Below are 19,845 nucleotides of genomic sequence, written 5' to 3' on the forward strand. Positions count from 1 at the left end.
TAGTAAGCCCAAATAAGATAATGTATATGGAAGTGCTTTGCTGTCCCACCTAGCTCAGAGTGGGTACTGACAAAGGTTTAAGTCTTCCTTATGCAGACCTCTTTTTTCTTTTAACAAAATCACAGTGACTCTTAAATTTAATGAATTATCTTCTGCACTCGCTTTCTTTGAAATAGTTGCAATAAACATGCAAAAAAGAACAAACATCTTCTCAAACAACCTGAAAAAAAATAGATTCAAAAGGTAGCTGGGGGATTTGGGGCTTCACAAAAGAACCTCCTGATAAGTAAGGTTTGTTAAAACAGCCTAATGGACTGACAAACAAGAATGTACATTCAACCTTACCTGAAGCCACCACTTTTTTTCTGTTTTGTTTTTGTTTTAAAGATAGGTAAAATCAGCCATAAGACAGAGGGATATATTAGATAAGTATGGGGTGAGGGTTTGTTCTCACTTGATATATTTATAAAATTAAAGAGTGCTGGACAATCTCTTCATGAATAATGATCTTACAAAGTAACCTTAAATTAATAACTAAAGCAAGTACCAGTACTTTTACCAATATCATAAGAAATGAAGGGTACAATGCAGGGTGGATGCTCAGAAATAGCTTGACGAGAAGAGTGTAGTCACGTTCCACACTAAAGGGTCAAATATCTTTTCTAAAACTGATCTGACTGATCTCTGTTTACAGAGACTGGACGGTCAAAGATTCTATGACTTTATTGCTTAGATTTAACTGTTCTGAAGTCTTTGAACCCATTAAGTAATAAGAGCTTTAAGAACAGAATTAACAGAAGAAATGTATTAGTGACTGCCCTGCGTATGCCTCAGTGACTGACTTATACATCTAATTTCATTCGGTTCTCATTTGTTCTTGAAGGATTTTCCACCTTGATCTTCAGAGAGCTATTTTAAAGATTTGTCTCATTTCCACAGTTACTTTAATAGCTCTGTTATGCCACATACTATTGTGCAGGAATTGGGTAGTGATTAAAAGGAAGACTGACAGCCTGAGGGCCAGGGTACTACCGGACCCTCAAATATATACCTACTTGGGTGAGGTCGGCCGGCTAGCATCCATCGAGGATCATATGGGGCCTTCGTGGGAACAAACTCGATGATTCTATCTATAGGATCCTTGGAGTTCAGGAGAGGAACTGAACTGCGCACGTTCTAAAAGGTGGTTGGGAGGAAAGAGCACAGCAATCAGTGAACAGCAGGCCCATGATCCCGACTCAGCCACGATCGTTACAAAGACAGTAGGGACCAAATACAGAATCATACCCATCTGTCCCAGTCATCAGCTACAGGCATCCTAACTGTATGCCAAGCCCTGAGAACATGCACAGGTCTCAAGTCTCATGTAGGAGCCTGGCAAAAAGAGGTACGTTCTGACTCTTGATTTCCGTGTACCCACACTTTATGGGAAGCTTCCTGGGGGGATAGATGGCTATTACGAAAGAGAAAACCCACAGTGACCTGAGCCCAGATAGGCCATGAAGGCTTCTGTGACTGAGGAAAACACCAGAAAGGGGCCTAACCAATGAAATCCAAAGGCATTTTAAAGGTAGAAGCCCAAAGATGGCTGCAAGAAAAAGAGAAACCAGTAACTTCCAGAGGAATATTTCATAAAACAGCTTCTCCACCATAAAGAGGAGACCTCAAACACAGAGGCCGTGTGAGCTGTGGTGGGAAGGCCGGGTTCTGTGGGCTTTGTCTGCTGGGTGGGAAGGGCTCACCTTAGGCATGTAAGACAGCCAGTGCAGGACAGTGAAAACCCCTTCAAAGTCATCGCAAACGATGCTGTGGGTCACCCCATTGTTGTGCATGATCTGGATGCCCCCAAGCTGGTTATTGGAGGTATATACCTCCCGCCCAAGGACCTGGAGAAACAAGCAGGAGAAAACACATTTGTCTTGACAGAAATAAAGGCAAAGTCTATTTTGTGATTCTCACTAAAATGGGTTCTTTTCTCCACCAGACAGATTCCAGCCTCTGTGGGTTGTTCAGAGGGACTCTCTGGACCTTTGTCTTAAAAAGAAAGCTGAGAAAATCAAAAAGGCTTTTTGTGAACAATCATATATACCATTGCAATTTAAAAACCAGCAAAAGCATCTCCCTCTCTCTCCTAGCTGCCACAGACAGGTGTTAGCATGCTTCGACTCAGCCAGAACCGGGGCGGGGGGGGGGGGGTGTTGAGGCTGTGACCCGGAAGTGCAGGCTATGCCTACGTCTGCAGGCCAGTGGACTGCTGCATAGATACACAAAGAGGTAATATGCCTGTCTCTTGACAGTCTTTAGTGACAAGTCTCACTTAAATGCTGTGAGGTTTGGGTCCCTAATTTTTTTTTAAAGATTACTTTTCCCCTTACATTTGATTTTTCAAGCTGGTCCCCACACACAAGTCCTAAGGCGGGCAAAATCCTGAAGCAACTCATACATACATAAACCCTTGAGTCTAAATTTGTCTTTGTGTGCTGGGTGGAGGGCAGTGATTTATACCCAAGCCCACCTCTCCTGTGTCCTTCTCTCCCAAGGTTCCAGGGAATACAGAGGGCCTCTATCCCTGGTGTGTCCCTGGAGGAGTTTAACCCGTGTGAGGTTGAAAGGCACCTGCAATTGGAAACCACAAAGTTTCCTTTAAAGACGGACAAAAAATAGGAAGGAAAAAATATTCGTAGACTTGGAAATTGTAGGGTTTCTTTTTCCTTAGAAGACTAGTTAATAATTTCTTTCGGGGAGGGAGGTTTTCTAACCCAGCAATGGAAGCCGGACAGCCTGATCACTGACTATTGCAAACTGCTGAGTGTGTAGTAATTGCCAGTCATCTAGGGTAGCCCTGGAGAGCTCTAAACAGTTGTAGAGCGCTTACTATGTTTTGCCTTTTCTCTTCTCTCTCCCCTCCTCCTTCAGAAAATAACCACAACACAAATTTGCTTCCTTAGTAACTTTCATTCATTTTCAGTCTCTGGGAAGAACCTAATAAAGGGAAGGCCAGCAAGTTCTACCTGTATATTCCCATCTTGCCCCTTCCTGTTAGGAGCATTGAGATATTCGCCTCCATGCTGGATCAGCCCCCACATCAAGTCCCTGCAAAGGACGAGGAAGTTGGCGACCAAAGTCATCACCTCAGTGTGACCCAGCTGGTCTTCGCTCCACATAACTTCAGCTAGGAAGGGAGGAAGAGACTCTTCTGAAAGAAATATGGAAAGCAAAACTGCCTTCCTTGGTGAGGAAGTGCAGAGAACCAGTCTTTGCAGACAGCCCTGAGCTGAGCGACAAGCCGGCAACTGCTCTGAAGGAGCCCCAGGCACAGGGGAGACTGTAGGTGACCACTGGGCTCCCCCTCCTCCTCTCAGTCTGTCTTTAATCTCAGCCCAGGCACTGTGGCTCCTTTCTCATTCTCCTGCTGTCTCTTTCCATTTGCCCTCTCTCTGACTGATACACTGATCTCTCGGTCACTCGGCTTTCTGCTCCACTGAGTCCATATTACTAATAACACCTCCGCCACGGCCAGTTTACCTCATGAAGGCAGGAGCGCATCATTACAAAATAAACTCATAACTTTGACATTCTAGCAAATACACGCCGTTTGTTATTTTGATGGCTTTAGTCTTTCTAACAGGCAGAGGGCATTACATACCTGTTTCATTTATATCTTTAAATGTGTGCACACATGTATAGTCACACATGCATCAGGAAACAAAACAGAACAAAAAACCAACCCAAAACAAATATCCAAAGCAGTCAGCTGATGGGGGACCCTGGTGGAAGCAAAAACCCTGTCACTCAGGGAGGCCGCGCTCTGATCTGGCTCTGGTTTTATGGACGTCATAAACCCGATGGCCCACAACTGGTCCTTCTGGGACAGACCGCCTCTCTGCCAGAAGTCATTCAGTGTGATCAGCAGTATTTTTAATTATTAAAATAAAATTGGAAAGGGGGAAAAGAAATAAAAAGGAGACACTGCACTGACCCTGAATATCTGATATTCACACTCTACGTCAGGAGCCAGGAACTCCTAGCTGCCTGGAAGAGAGCTGGGGCCATTTCCTACTCAGAAAGATGGTTTTCTTTCCTAGGAAACACTATTTCTAGTACTTGATAATGTCCACCTGCTTAGAACCTCACACCCCCCCCCTCCAAAATGAGTGATGGATTGAAGGACCAATCTTGGCAAAAGGGACCAAAGCGGACCAAGAGCTGCTCAGCTGTTCAAATACATATTCCCCACACAACCTGGTCTCTCATTTCAAAAGGGAAGAGCATCCAGGACCGGGGCTACTCGCGGAGGCTCTGCCACTTGCCCATTCCACCCCATATTCTTATAAATTAATGGGGGACAAACTTGGAGGGAGCAAGAGTTTAATCACCTAGCACATCTTCCCTTTACAAGCAAAACTCAGCTTCTGACGCTTTGGCATTGTTCTGAAAAGGCAGTATTTGTACACTGGATTCAGAAAGAAACCTAACCAGGGCTTACCACAACCAAGGACACTATTTCTGGACTAAAGAAATGTTTGTCATGTGAGAAAATTCATTTACTTTGGGAATTAAAGGGAAAAATTACAGGCTAGACTAACAGAGTCTCCAAATGGCTGACTGGCCTTATCTTAGGGGGTGGGGGTGGGGGTGGGGAGGGAAGGACACGCAGGAATGAAACCTGCTTCACTAATCACAAACAAATGCTAACAATCATAGCTACTTTACAATCGGTGAAGAGAAAGCAGTACCCTCCAGTTCATCTTCAATGACCGTATGTTTGGAGCATGCACCAGTAGAATGAGGGTGCACACAATAGCTCCTGATTTATAGGGGTCGTTGCTGACTCAAGTGGTTTTAATGATTTTAGAATACTTCACAACAAAAGCTCCAACCAAAGAAGCAGAATCTGGGCTAGGACAAAATCCATTTTGCCTAACTCTGAAATGATCATGCTGGAATAGTTACGCAAACCCTGATCAGCATCTAGGAAGGCAAAGAAAAGAGCCCACATGGACGGTCCCACGGCTTTATTCTCTGGTGTTGCCCTACCAACGTTTCACAGAAAAATGTGGGGTAAACGATCCTCACTGACTTAGTATTTTCATGAAGTAGGTGAGCTTTATTCATCAGTTTTTCAACTGTGACATACACATAGCTATACAAATCGAGTTGCTGACCATTTTCCATTTTCCCAAATTACTTTTCTCACATTTTCTACTGCGTGATGCAAACTTTTAATTCATCTTCCCAACAAGCATCAGGAACCATATTTAAACACAGGAGCCACTCAAACAGAGGTGGCACCTGAGGCCCCACTTTGCTGCTCCCCAGGTTTAGGTGGAGAAGCAGTACCATAAAATATTAGGAACAGGCACCACCTCAGGGTCCTCCACTGAAGAGTGCCCACGCCCACAGAACTGAATAAGGGCTGATTCTGAGGGGAAAGAGGATCTTTCCCCACTCAGTATAAACCTAAGCCTCATCCAGCTCTTCATTCATTGCAGGTGGCAGACCTGGGAATTAAGGGCACCACATAAAAGCCACTGATTAGCAGAGACACAGTTGTTAAAGGCTCCACCGAAGATGCTACGCAGCCGTTAGAAATTTCGAGATACATAAGAAGTACAAATGAATGCAGTCATACATACATGCTAAGGCCTCTGCTGCTGCTGCTTATCTAGAGACACTGCAGACAGCTCAGGTTTACCATAGCTGACAGGCAATGAAAACAGTCTAATATACCGCCTGCTCTCTCCCTTAAATCCCTTTTTGGAGATCAAGATAAACACATTCTTCCTTTCCCCAGTGCTCCAGACGTTTGACTGAAGTGGCAGAGCATTGTGAGGTTTTGTGCAAATGAAATCACTATGTAATACTGAATGAGTAGAGTATTTACTTGTCAGGATATTTGTCAGCACAGGCATTGAGATTTCCAAGTTTCATAGAGGCAACTTAGCTCAATTTTTTAAAAAACTGCCTTTGTCCTGATATACACATTATGTTGGGGGCCTTTAGACTTACAGGCAAATATTTGCAATCATGTGCTGAAGATGTGAAAAATAATGATGCATATCGATGGAATAAAAAATGAAATCTGCTGCTTTCCCCCCTTTAGCCAATCTTTCCCCCTTTAAACAATTCTTGGGTCAGGGCAATCCTCTATTTAAAGAAGCAAGAAGTATAAAATTCTTCTTGCATCTAAGAATTTAGGCTACACAAACTGAGTCCTTGCTGCAATCCTCCCTCTCATTAGGATATTTCCATCCTCAAGAGGATGTGAGGAGGGGTTTTGTACATTTCCCAAGCAATTATCATTGCTGGACTTCGTTCACGATTCTACACATTAAAGTCACTGTGGGATCTGTCAGGTTATTGATAAAGGTTTGGCTAAGGCAGAAAGAGAGACAGATATGGACAAAAAAATAAGTGGGAGCAGGAAAAAAGTGGTAAAATAGGGACAAAAGAAAGGAGGAAGAACGAGAGAGTAAATGGGAGGGGGGAGAAAAGAGGAAGGGAAAGAAAAAAACGCAATAGCTCATCTCCTCCTGCTGCTGACACTCTCCTCCCTGATCTGAGAGGACTACATTTTTAAAAGCTGACAAGTAATTCAATCTCCAATTAACAATTTTAAGTGGTGCAGCACATATTCCTGTGTAAATGTTTCTCCAGGAATGTATCCAAGGGTGAATGGAATTAAATCTCTAGGGAGGCAGAACCGGTGCATGCAACCAAGAATATTTGGGGGTTCCCAAAACACAGCCTTTTGATACACAGACTCAGGGTTACAACTTCCTCTCCCCTCTTCATTGCCACTTGTCACTAGCAAACTGGAGTGCTGGTTGGCAGCTGGTAGTCTAGGGTTGGGGGGTAGAGAAGGGGCACAGTGACCTACTGCTGGCACAGGATGGGAAAGCCTCTGACCTGAGCCACAACTGGACTCAGGACCATCCACTACAAGACCAAAAACCTCTCCACACACAGCAGCATGATGAAATGATCAGGTCTGCTGATGGGTAAATTGGGAGTAAAGGGACTGGGCAACCAGTGGGTGGGAGAAGATATTTAACCAAGAGGAGACCGAGATACAGGCCACTGGAAGACCTCTGCTTACTGAGGGGTGGGGAAAGAAGAGGAATGAGTTAGATGGCAGAAGGATGACAAGGATTTGAAGGTGGACTGTGTGAGGAACAGAAATGCATTTTTAATGTAATGGGGGTAGAGAAGAGCCACATGACAGTTTACCTGTCAAATGTATGAGAAAAGGCACAGGCTTCTGGAGTGCAAACTGACTGCCAAAGAGAAATCACTTCTCTCAGGGATCCAACAACTGTTCATTGATCTACAGATTTGAATGTACTGACAATAAATTGCTTCCAAATATGGAAATTTTTAAAAAGTCTAGTTTACTGAGGTATAATTTACATATAGAAAAATCATTTTTAGGTGTAGAATTCTATGAATTTTGACAAATATATATACTCATATAACCACCATCAAAACACCCCAGAAGTTTCCCTCTAAGAGGCAGGATCAAGATGGCAGAGCAGGAAGATCCTGAGTTCACATCCTCCCACAGACAAACCAGAACCACAACTACATATAGAAAAACTATCTCTGAAAATGAACTGAAGAAAAGATTTTACACAACTAAGAATATAAAGAAAAAGCCACATCAAGATGAGTAGGTAGGGCAATAGTAGGTCTAGTCAGGACCTACACCCCTGGCATGGTGACCCACAAGTGGGAGGGATATCACAACTACAGAGGCCCTCCTTGAGGAATGAGGGGTCCAGGCCCTACCCTGGGCTCAGCTGGGGGGACCTGCACCAGGAAGCAGAGCCCCCATAACATCTGGCTTTGAAAACCAGCAGGGCTTATGTCCAGGAGGGCAGCAGGAAACAGACTGTACTTAAAGGGCTCGCATAATTTTACTCCCTCCAAATCCCAGTGCAGAAGCAGTAGTTTGAAAAGCATGGGGATTACATGTGAAGGAGATTCACTGACGAATTTTAGGGCATGTGCTAGAGGGGCAGAGATCTGTTGGAACATTCTCCAGGGAAGGAAGCATTGGCAGGCACCATTTTCTTCAGCCCTCTTCTACCTAGTTGGCCCGGTGGTGGTGAGAGACAGTTCTGACACTCTCCATCTCCTGTGCTAGCACTACTCACCACACTCCAGCATTCCCCTGTGGACTCCCCATCCCCCCACACCCAGGGGGTAGCCTCTGCCAACACCAGAGCAACACCAGAGCCCCTCTCGTCCAGTGACCCCTGCCCTGAGGGGCCAGCCTCACACACCAGCAAGTCTGCACTAACTGTGGCTCAGCCTCAACAGGACGGGGCATGTAGCTCACAGGGGATACCCCAGAGGGTACCTGGATGGAGTGAACGGGGTGGTTTTGTGTTACTGGCTCCAAAGGATACTCTCTACATAAAGACACTTCTTCAAGACCAGGAGGTAAAACTGATCTACCTAATACATAAAAACAAACACAGAGAGTTAAGCAAAATGAGGAGACGAGAGAATACATTCCAAATGAAAGAATAAGACAAAAATCCCAGGAAAAGAACTAACTGAAATGGAGATAAGCAATCTACCAAAGAGTTCAAAGTAATGATCATAAAGATGCTCACTAAGCTCATGAAAAGAATGGAAGAACACAATAAGAACGTTAACAGAGAGAAAATATAAAAAAGAACACATCAGAAGAATACAATAACTGAAATGAAAAATACACTAGAGAGACTCAATAGCAGATTAGATAATGCAGAAGAATGGATCAGCAATGTGCAAGAGTAGTGGAACCCACACAATGAGAACAGCAAAAAGAAAAAAAAAAGAATGAGGGATGCCTGGGTGGCTCAGTCTAGGTGTCTGCTTTCAGCTCAGGTCATGATCCCAGGGTTCTGGGATCGAGTCCCACATCGGGCTCCTTGCTCAGTGAGAAGCCTGCTTCTCTCTCTCCTTCTGCTGCTCCCCCGGCTTATGCTCTCTCTCTCTCTCTGATAAATAAATAAATAAAATATCTTTAAAAGAAAAAAAAGAATGAAAAAATGAGGACTGTTTAAGGGACTTCTGGGACAACATCAAGCATACTAACATTTGCATTATAGAGGTCCCAGAAGGAGAAAAGGAAAGGGACAGAAAACCTATTTGAAGAAATACTGGCTGAAAATTTTCCTAACCTGGGGAAGGAAGCAGACATCCAAGTCCAGGAAACACAGTCCCAAATAAGATGAACCCAAAGAGATCCACACCAAGACATAATACTGTACTATACATCACTATATTGATTATAATACACTATAATCAAAGTGTCAATAGTTAAAGAGGGAATCTTAAGGGAAGAGGAAAACTTATTATGTACAAAGGGACCCCCATAAGACCATGAGCTGATTTTTTAGCATAAACTTTATAGACAAGAGAGTGGCATGATATATTCAAAGTGCTGAAAGGAAAGAACTTACAACCAAGAATAGTTCACCCAGCAAGGTTATCACTCAGAATAGGAGAGATAAGGGGTTTCCCAGACAAGCAAAAGCTAAAGAAGTTAATCACCACCAAACCAGCCTTAACAAGAAATATGAAAGGGACTTCTTTAAATGGAAAGGCCATCACTAGAAATAAGAAAATCATTAAAATTATTGTAATTATTATAAAGTAAAAATCTAACTGGTAAAGGCAAAACTATGGTAAAGGTAGTGGATCAACTACCTACATAATTAGTATGAAAAGTAGTAAAAATCATCTAGACCTACCATAGAGGTCAAAAGATACACAAAGTAAGATGTAAAATATGACATCAAAAACATAAAATGTGGGTGGGGGGTGAAAATGTAGTGCTTTTAGAATGCACTTGAACTTAAGTGACCATCAACTTAAAATAGCTCTGTATACTACCGGATGTCATATATGAACCTCATGGTAACCCCAAACCAAATACCTATAATAGATACACAGAAGGTAAAGAGAAAGGGATGCAAACAACACTGAAGAAGTTACCAAATTACAAAGGAGGAGAACAAGTAAAGAAAGTAACAAAGAAGATCTACAAAAATATCCAGAAAACAATCAACAAAATGGCAAAAAGTACATATATATCAATAATTACTTTAAACATAAATGGACTAAATGCTCCAATCAAAAGACATAGGGTGGTTGAATGGATAAAAAAAAACGAGACCACTTATATGCTGCCTATAAGAGACTCACTTCAGATCCAAAGACACAGACTGAAAGTGAAGGGATGGACAAAGATATTCCATGCAAATGGAAATAAAAGAAATCTGGGGTAGCAATACTTATATCAGACAAGACAGACTTTAAAACAAACACTGTAACAAGACACAAAGGGCATTACATAATGATAAAGGGATCAATCCAACAAGAGGATATAACAATTTCAAATATCTACACACACAACATAGGGGCACCTAAATACACAAAACAAATATTAACCAATATAAAGGGAGAAATTGACAGTAATACAATAATAGCAGGGGACTTTAATACCCCGCTTATATCAATGGATACATCACCCAGACAGAAAAATCAACAAAGAAACAGTGGCTTTGAAAGATACATTACACCAGATGGACCTAACAGATGTGTGTGTGTGTGTGTGTGTGTGTAACATTCCATCCAAAACCAGCAGAATACACGTTCATTTCAAATGCACATGGAACATCCTCCAAGACAGATCATATGCTAGGCCACAAAACAAGTCTCAATAAATTTAAGAAGACTGAAATCACATCATGCATGTGGTACACATGGACCACAATGGTACAAACTTGAAATCAATTACAAGAAGAAAACTGGAAAAAAACACAAACATGTGGAGGATAAACAACATACTAGCTACTAAACAATCAATGGGTCACTGAAGAAATCAAAGAGGAAATAAAAAAATACCTTGAGACAAATGAAAATGGAAACACAACATTCCAAAATCTACAGGATACCGCAAAAGCAGTTCTAAGGAGGGAAGTTCATAGCAATGCAGGCTCACTTCAGTAAACAACAACAAAAAAATCTCACATAAACAACCTAACCCTAAACCTAATGGAACTAGAAAAAGGACAAACAAAGCTCCAGGTTAGTGGAAAGAAGGAAATAATAAAGATCAGAGTGGAAATAAAATGAAACGGGCTAAAAAGACAACAGAAATGATCAATGAAACTAAGAGCTGGTTCTTAGAAAAGATGAACAAAATTGATAAACCTTTAGCCAGTCTCATAAGATAAAAAGAGGGCCCAAATAAATAAAACCAGAAATGAAAGAGAAGTTACAACCAATACAACAGAAATATAAAGGGTCATAACAGACTACAATGAACAATTATATGCCAATAAATGGGACAATCTAGGAAAAAATGGATATCTTCCAAGACTGAATCAGGAATAAATAAAAAATCTGAACAGACCAAATACTACTAATGAAATTGAATCAGTAACCAAAAACTCCCAAAAAACAAAAGTCCAGGACCAGATGCCTTCTCAGGTGAATTCTACCAAACATTTAAAAAAGAGTTAATACCTATCCCTCTCAAACTATTCCAAAAAATTGAAAAGAATACTTCTGAACTCATCCTATGAGGCCAGCATTATCCTGATAACAAAACCACAAAGCCCACAAAAAAAAAAAAAAAAAAATTACAGGCCAATATCCCTGATGAACATAATGCACAAATCCTCAAAAAAAAAAAAAAAAGATTAACAAACTGAATTCAACAATACATTAAAAGGATAATACACCATGATTATGTGGGATTTATTCCAGTGATGCAAGGATGGTTCAGTATCTGCAAATGAATCAATGTACCCCACATGAAGAAAAAGAAGTATAAAAACCATATCATCTCAATAAATGCAGAAAAGCATTTAATAAAAATCAATATCCATTTATAATAAAAACTCTCAACAAAATGGGTATAGAGGGAACATACCTCAACATAATAAAAGGCATAGATGACAAAGCCACAGCTAACGTCATACTCAACAGTGAAGAGCTGAAAGCTTTCCCTCTAAGATCAGGAATGAGATAAGGATGTCTACTGTCACCACTTTTATTCAACACAGTATTGGAAGTCCTAGCCACAGCAATCAGACAAGAAAAAGAAATAAAAGGCATCCAAATTAGAAAAGAAGAAAATACCTATTTACTGTCCTGATTTGCAGATGACATGATACTACATAGAAAACCCCAAAGACTCCATCAAAAAACTATTAGAACTGGGGCACCTGGATGGCTCAGTTGGTTAAATGTCTGCCTTCGGCTCAGGTCATGATCCCGGAGTCCTGGAATCAAGCCCCACGTCAGGCTCCCTGCTCAGCAGGGAGACTGATTCTCCCGTCTCCCTCTGCCCTTCCCCCTGCTCCTTTTCTCTCTCTCTCTCAAATAAATAAAAATCTTTAAAAATAAAAAAACAAAACTATTAGAACTAATAAATGAATTCAGTAAAGTTCCAGGATACAAAATTAATATACAGAAATCTGCTGTATTTCTATAGACTAATAATGAACTAGCAGAAAGAGAAATTAAGAAACCAATCCCACTTACAATTGCAACAAAAAGAATAAAATGCCTAGAATTAAATTTAACCAAGGAGGTAAAAGACATGTACTCTGAAAACTATAAAACACTGATGAAAGAAACTGAAAAAGACACAAATAAATGGACAGATATTCCATAGTCACGGACTCAATATTGTTAAAATGTCCACATAAGCTAAAGGAATCTTCAGAGTCCATGCAATCCCCATCAAAGTACCCTATCAAAATGGCATTTTTCACAGATCTAGAACACATAATCCTAAAATTTCTATGAAACCACTAAAGACCCAAATAGCCCAAGCACTCCTGAGAAAGAAAACAAAGCTGGAGGTATCACACTCCCCAATTTCAAACTATATTACAAAGTTATAAGTAATCAAAAGATTATGGTATTGGCACAAAAACATACATAGATCAATGGAACAGAATACAGCATTCAGAAATAAATCCATGCTTATATGGCCAATTAATTTTCAACAAAGGAGGTAATAATATACAATAAGGAAAAGACAGTCTCTTCAATAAATGGTTTTGGAAAAAATGGACAACTACACGCAAAAGAATAAAACTGGACTAGTTTCTCACACCATATATAAAAATATACTCAAAATGGCTTAAAAACTTAAATGTAAAACTGGAAAGCATAAAACCCCACGAAGAAAAGATATGCAGTAAGTTTTTGGACATCAGTCTTAGCAATATTTTTTTGGATTGGTCTCCTCAGGCAAGGACAATAAAAGCAAAAATAAACCAGTGGGACTTCATCAAACTAAAAAGGTTTTGCACAGTGAAGCAAACCATCAACAAAATGAAAAGGCAAACTAATGAATGGGAGGTATTTGCAAATGATACATCCAATAAGGGGTAAATATCCAAAATACATAAAGAATGTACACAACTCAGTATCAAAAAAATGAACAATCCAATTAAAAAATAGACACAGGACCTGAATAGACAGTTCTCCAAAGATGACATACAGATGGCCAAGAGGTACATGAAGAGATCACTAATCATCAGGGAAATGCAAACCAAAACCACAATAAGATATAACACCACATCTGTCAGAGTGGCTAGTATCAAAAACAAGCAAACAAACAAGAAATAACAGTGTTGAACAAGGATGAGGAGAAAAGGGAACCTTCATGCACTGGTGATGGGAATGCAAACAGGAGCAGCCACTCTATGGAGGTTCCTCAAAAAACTAAAAATAGAATTACCATATGACCCAGAAATTCCACTTCCGGGTATTTAACCAAACAAAATGAAAACACTAATTCAAAAAGATACATGTACTCCTATGTTCACTGCAGCATTATTTACAATAGCCACAGTATGGAAGCAACCTAAGTGTCCATCAACAGATGAATGGATACTGAAGATGTGTGTGTGTGTCTGTGTGTGTCTGTGTGTGTGTAATGGAATATTACTCAGCCATAAAAAAAATCTTTCCATTTGTGATGACACAGATGGACCTAGAAGATATTATGCTAACTGAAATCAGAGAAAGACAAATACCATATGGTTTTATTTATATGTAGAATCTAAAAAATAAATGGACTCAGGAAACAGAATGGTGGTTGCCAGAGGGAAGGGTGTGTGTGGGAGGGTGGACAAAATAGGGGAAGAAGATTAAAAGTTACAAACTTCTAATTACAAAATAAGTCATGACAATGTAATGTACAACATAAAGAATATAGTTAACAATATGGTGTGGTGCCTGGGTGGGTCAGTTGGTTAAGCATCTACCTTTGGCTCAGGTCATGATCCCAGGGTCCTGGGATCGAGTCCCGCATTGGGCTCCCTGCTCAGCAGGGAGCCTGCTTCTCCTTCTGCCTGCTGCTCCCCCTGCTTATGCTCTCCCTCTCTGACAAATAAAATCTTCAAAAACAAAACAAAACAAAACAAAACAAAATACACAATATGGTAACAACTTTGTATGATAACTGATGGTAGCTAGTTGTATGGTGGTGATCACTTCACAATGTGCACAACTGTTGAAACACTTATGTTGTATACCTGAAACCAAGATGATATGGTATGTCAACTACATTTGAATTAAAAAAAATTCCCTTCATCTCCTGCATAATCCATTCCCTTCTCCCCTGTTCTGCCTCAACAGTTTTACCTTTTCTAGGATGTTCTATAAATGGAGTCATATACTACACAGTATTTGGAGTCTAGTTTCTTTGAGTTAGCGTAATGCATCTGAGATTCATGTATGCTGATGTAGGTGTCAGAGGTTCCTTTTCACTGCAGTGTAGTATTCCATTTTATGGAAATACCATAACTTGTTCATCTGTTTGCCTCTGGGTGGACATCTGGGTAATTGGGTAGTTTCCAGTTTGGAGAAATTATGAATAAAGCTGCTATTGGCATTTGTGGACAGGTTTTTGTGTGGATGTATATTTCAATTCTCCCAGGAATAGGATTGCTAGGTTGTACGGCAAATGTTTAATCTTATTTTTTTTAAAAAAAGGTGCTAAACATTTTTCTTTTTTTATTGAAGTACAATTAACATACAGTGTTATACCAGCTTCAAGTATACAATCGTTCAGCAATTTTATATATTACTCAGTGCTCATCTAGATAAGATGATAACTGATGGTAGCTAGTTGTATGGTGGTGATCACTTCATAATGTGGGGTGATTTTAATCCTCTTCACCTATTTCACCCATCACCCCCATCCAACTCCCCTCTACAAACCACCATTTTGTTCTCTGTATTAAGAGTCTGTTTTTTTGTCTTTTTTCCTTAGTTCATGTTTTGTTTCTTAAATTCCACATATGAGTGAAATCATATGGTATCTGTCTTTCTCTGACTGGCTTATTTCACTTAGCATTATAGCTTCTAGGTCTATCCATATTGTTGCAAGTGGCAAGATCTCATTCTTGTTTAAGTTTTTTCAAAGTGGCTGTACCATTTCACATTCCCACCAATATGTACAGGCGTTGCAGTTGTTCTGCATTCTTGCAAATACTTAGTATTGTCAGTTAAAAATTTTCTTTATTAAAAACATATTTTTCCTTTATTTTAGTAGTGCCTAATTGTGGTTTTAAGTTTGCATTTCCCTAATGATAAGCATCCTTTCATGTGCTCATTTACCATCCTCATAGCTTTTTTGATGAAATGTCTGTTCAAATTTCTTAAAAAATTAAATTAAACCCACTTTTTAATTTTTTTTTTAAAGATTTTATTTATTTATTTGAGAGAGAGAGAATGAGAGAGAGCACATGAGAGGGGGGAGGGTCAGAGGGAGAAGCAGACTCCCTGCCGAGCAGGGAGCCTGATGCAGGACTCGATCCAGGGACTCCAGGATCATGACCTGAGCCGAAGGCAGTCGCTTAACCAACTGAGCCACCCAGGTGCCCCCACTTTTTAATTTTTAAAAAAGATTTATTTATTTTAGAGAGTGAGTGAGCGTGGGATGGGCGGGACAGAGGGAGAGAGAGAATCTTGAGCAGCCTCCCCAATAAGCATGGAGCCCAACATGGGGCTCCATCCCACGACCCTGAGATTATGACCTGAGCCCAAATCAAGAACTGGATGTGTAGCTGACTGAGCCACCAAGGTGCCCCAAATTAAGCCCATTTTTAAAATGACTGTGCTGTTTTCTTATAATTGTGAGAATTCTTCATATATTCTCAATAACATTCTCCTATCAGATGTTTTCAAAAGATGGAAAAGTTTTTTTAAAGATCCCAGTGGGTTTCTGACAAGGACAGAAGATATGAGGTTGGTGTGGAAAGGCAGAGGGCTGTGTGACTGACCGCCTGGGCCCACCAGTGGCTAGGTAAAGAGTTCGGTGCTTGCTGGGGCCCAGCTTCTCGTGGAGTAGCACCAACTGTTCATCTCGGCAACCTTTTTGTTTGTGTTTTCTTATTTATGTAGGGTGGGCAGCGATTTTATTTTTTACCCTTAGAACACATGAAAAGCCTGTTTACTGTCTTTCAAGTCTAAATTTGAAGCTCCATGAAAGCAGAAATCATCTTTGTATGCCCCCCAGCACAAGAACAGAACATAACTGGCATGCAGTAAATGCAGGTGAACTGCTGTAATTCTTAGTGCTCTATAAAAACTCAGCTTTGATTTCTATTTTCAGCAAGTTGAACTACGAGAAGCAAAAGAAATCTTCCATATTAGTGTTATAAATGTGTAGCACCTTTCTTAAGCAAAATGAGTGGTTCAATTTTCCCATCCTTTTAGTTATCCCCAGTGCAGACACTGGGTTTTTCTTTCAAAATTCTTTACCTGAGCCTGAATTAAGCTAGTAACTCTATCTAATATAAAGTCATATTATATTAGGGTTGCTCTACTGAGCTGCATAAACCTGCTTTATCTGTTGAGAAAAGGCATATTTTATCAATGGGTCAGATAGAAAATGAAGATACTCAAAACTTGATTATATGTTCCAATGGTCTTCACTTCTCAGATTTGCATCTTATGCTGTTAGTGAAATTTGGGTGGGTTCTTTTCCTTAATAACACTGATTTCTCAATTTCTCTTATGTGCACTATTTTGAAAGGCTTAAATTCCAGACACTGAGACATTAAAATTAGGAACCAGTCAAGAATCAACCAGAAAAACTTGACGCTTGGGCATGGTAATCTGTAGTTCAATCTAACGAGCTCTTAAAGCTTCTCCTTTCATAATTCAACACTCCTGACTGTGTACATTAGCTGATTAGATGTGCGAAGATGGCCACTCTGAGTGAGAGGGGACATAGCTCAATTTGGATCCAGCATAGGGGACATTCCCTAGAATGATGAACAGCCAGGAGCCAGGTTTCTAAATAGTCTTGTTTCCTGCGTCTTTATCATATTCACACAGCAGCCTGTGCACAGCCACAGCCCAGGTCTGTCTTTCTGCTAGGAAAGACTGGAGTCCTTGCATTCCTAATCTACCAACGTGTGCAGTTCTTGCACTTTTAATTTATGAGTGTTTGGGGGGGAACTCTCTGACTTGGGAACATACTGGCTTGGTCTAATGCTTGGAGATTATTAAACTTGGAGCTATGCTCCACTATCAAGTCTACAGATCTTTTATTTAGAAGATATGGTGCTCTAAATGCACAAAGAGCTCCCTGTCACCTTCACATTAAAGCCCCTAGTGCCTGGTAAATGGAATTATATAGCTGTCATCTCCTTTCCCCAAAGTTTTAAGAGTACAATGGGCTCATTTTTTCACACTCCATCCCAGCTTCAGAACTAAGAGACCTACTTTGTATTGATTTAAGGTCTCAGAAATAAATAAACCTGCTTCACCGCTGTGATTCACAACAAATTCATGATACACTATTGCATGATATATTTCAAGCTCTTGCTCTGGCTCTCTTTTTCCTCTGGTGAGTGATGGGGGAGGTGGGAGGTAGTGGGGAGCTGCAAAGCTGACAGCCTGATGGTTATTGGAGATGGCTGCTGACTGCAAATCCAAGAACAGACACTGTTGGAGGAGTATGGTTCTTTTTTTTTTTTTTAAACTGGGGGGCAGGGGTGAGAAGCTAATTTACTTGGGTTTCAGGCTGGGGCTGGGGAGAAGAAAGGTTAAAGGGAGGAGAGAAGGGTAAATGGAATAGCAAAGCTTCCAGTGAACACTAATTTGCAAAGACAGAGCTATGAACATTTATAAGAAGGAGAGAAAGGTGAAGAAAATCCAGCATAAGAAGGTGTAACACATGACTGACTGGAAAATGAAGAAGCTGAGCTGCTCTGCCTAAGGGATCATGCTCACAGTCCTAAGAGGGCACTTAGCTTGAGTTCAGGGACAATGTTTTGTTAGAGGTGGAAAGTGCAGAGACCCTGCATGCCACGGAACCTGTGAGACAGAGGCATTTCTTCACTCCAACACTCAAAAAGCAGCACAATCCTGGAAGTTGAAATGGACACTCTGGAGATAGGTCAGAGAGATGACAAAGGTGCACACATAGAAAGTGAGCCGGAGACTGCTCACTGAGGTGAGAGGGAAATAAATTCTAGCATTTTAGATTTGGTTGTGTGCCCTTAGAGCTTTAGAGTACCTCAGTCTACATTACCTTTACTGATTCCTGAAATAAGTACTACCTAACTTTGGACCCAGTGAGTTTTAACCAGTATCTAAATACACAGCACCCAAGAAAACATCCTCCAACCATGTATAGGGTCAACAAGGCAGAAGGTGGGGAAGCAGGAGATAATCAGGCTCTTACAGCCTTGCATGACACTGTGCAGCAGACCCCCAACATTCTACAGAGTACATCCAAATGGTGTAAGTTTTAGCTGTTTCTCTTGTAATTCCTACTTATTTCACAGTTTTGGCTGGCAAGAATGTTATTTATTAATCCAGTTTCCTTTCTACCTTTGGATAGCATTTTCATCTTTACTATGTTTGTTCTTAAGACAAGGCCAGTCTCTGAAAGCAAAGTACATGGGAAAGATTTTGGTTTCACTCAATTCCACACATGTTACACCACAACACTGGGAGCTGCTTTGCTAATTTTGAACACTACTTTTTAAGAGGAATTGGTCTGTTTATGCAAAGGAACAGACTATAGCTAAATGTAAGAACTTCATATAGATGAAAGGGTTTGGGCCATAAAGTACCAAGCTCCCCTTCAGTTGGGTTTTTCAAGCATAAACGAATGAATATTTGGCAGTGGTGTTACAGAGGAAATTCAAACAATGGTTGGGTGGTTGGACTTTTGGGGATCTTCCACTCCCGATAATTATAATTCTATGGCCACTTGCTGTCATCAACAGTAACAACTTTACCACCATCACTACTATGTGGCATTTATGTTTTTGTAATATGGATAAGAAATGAGATGAACACATTTTTCAATAATTATGCTTTACACTCCCATTCCTAATCTTGCTACTATGTAATAACTTCACATATCACTAATATGTAATCTTTCTAGTATATAACACCCTAATATGTAGCAATTCTTTTAGATCCTACTCACCCTCATCCCCAATCTATCCTCTCCCTGCTCCAGCCTAACACGGTTCCCTAGCTACAAATTAATATACATCTTCACAGCATAACAGAGTACTAGAAATTAAAGAGAATTTAAGATTAACAGATCTTCTGGTCTTCACCTTAAGATGGGAAATGTGTGAGAGACGATGGACTCTGAAAAACAAACTGAGGGTTCTAGAGGGGAGGGGGGTGGGAGGATGGGTTAGCCTGGTGATGGGTATTGAGGAGGGCACGTTCTGCATGGAGCACTGGGTGTTATGCACAAACAATGAATCATGGAACACTTTATCTAAAACTAATGATGTAATGTATGGGGATTAACATAACAATAAAAAAATTAAAAAAAAA

The 19,845-nt window shown here is 40.5% G+C and overlaps 1 protein-coding gene across 9 annotated transcripts in view; it reads right to left on the bottom strand.

Annotated features, from left to right (window-relative positions):
• ACACA (acetyl-CoA carboxylase alpha) overlaps positions 1 to 19,845 on the bottom strand; it is a 279,886-nt gene that overhangs the window by 41,068 nt on the left and 218,973 nt on the right. For all 9 annotated transcript variants that reach the window (XM_032428663.1, XM_032428660.1, XM_032428658.1 and 6 more), the window contains 2 exons: positions 1,743 to 1,886; positions 1,056 to 1,176 (listed from right to left, as the gene is read on the bottom strand). In XM_032428663.1, coding sequence (XP_032284554.1) covers positions 1,056 to 1,176; positions 1,743 to 1,886 — 265 coding nt within the window. The remainder of the gene's footprint in view (positions 1 to 1,055; positions 1,177 to 1,742; positions 1,887 to 19,845) is intronic.

This window comes from Phoca vitulina, unplaced genomic scaffold (assembly GCF_004348235.1).
Source record: "Phoca vitulina isolate PV1807 unplaced genomic scaffold, GSC_HSeal_1.0 scaffold40, whole genome shotgun sequence".
NCBI lineage: Eukaryota > Metazoa > Chordata > Mammalia > Carnivora > Phocidae > Phoca > Phoca vitulina.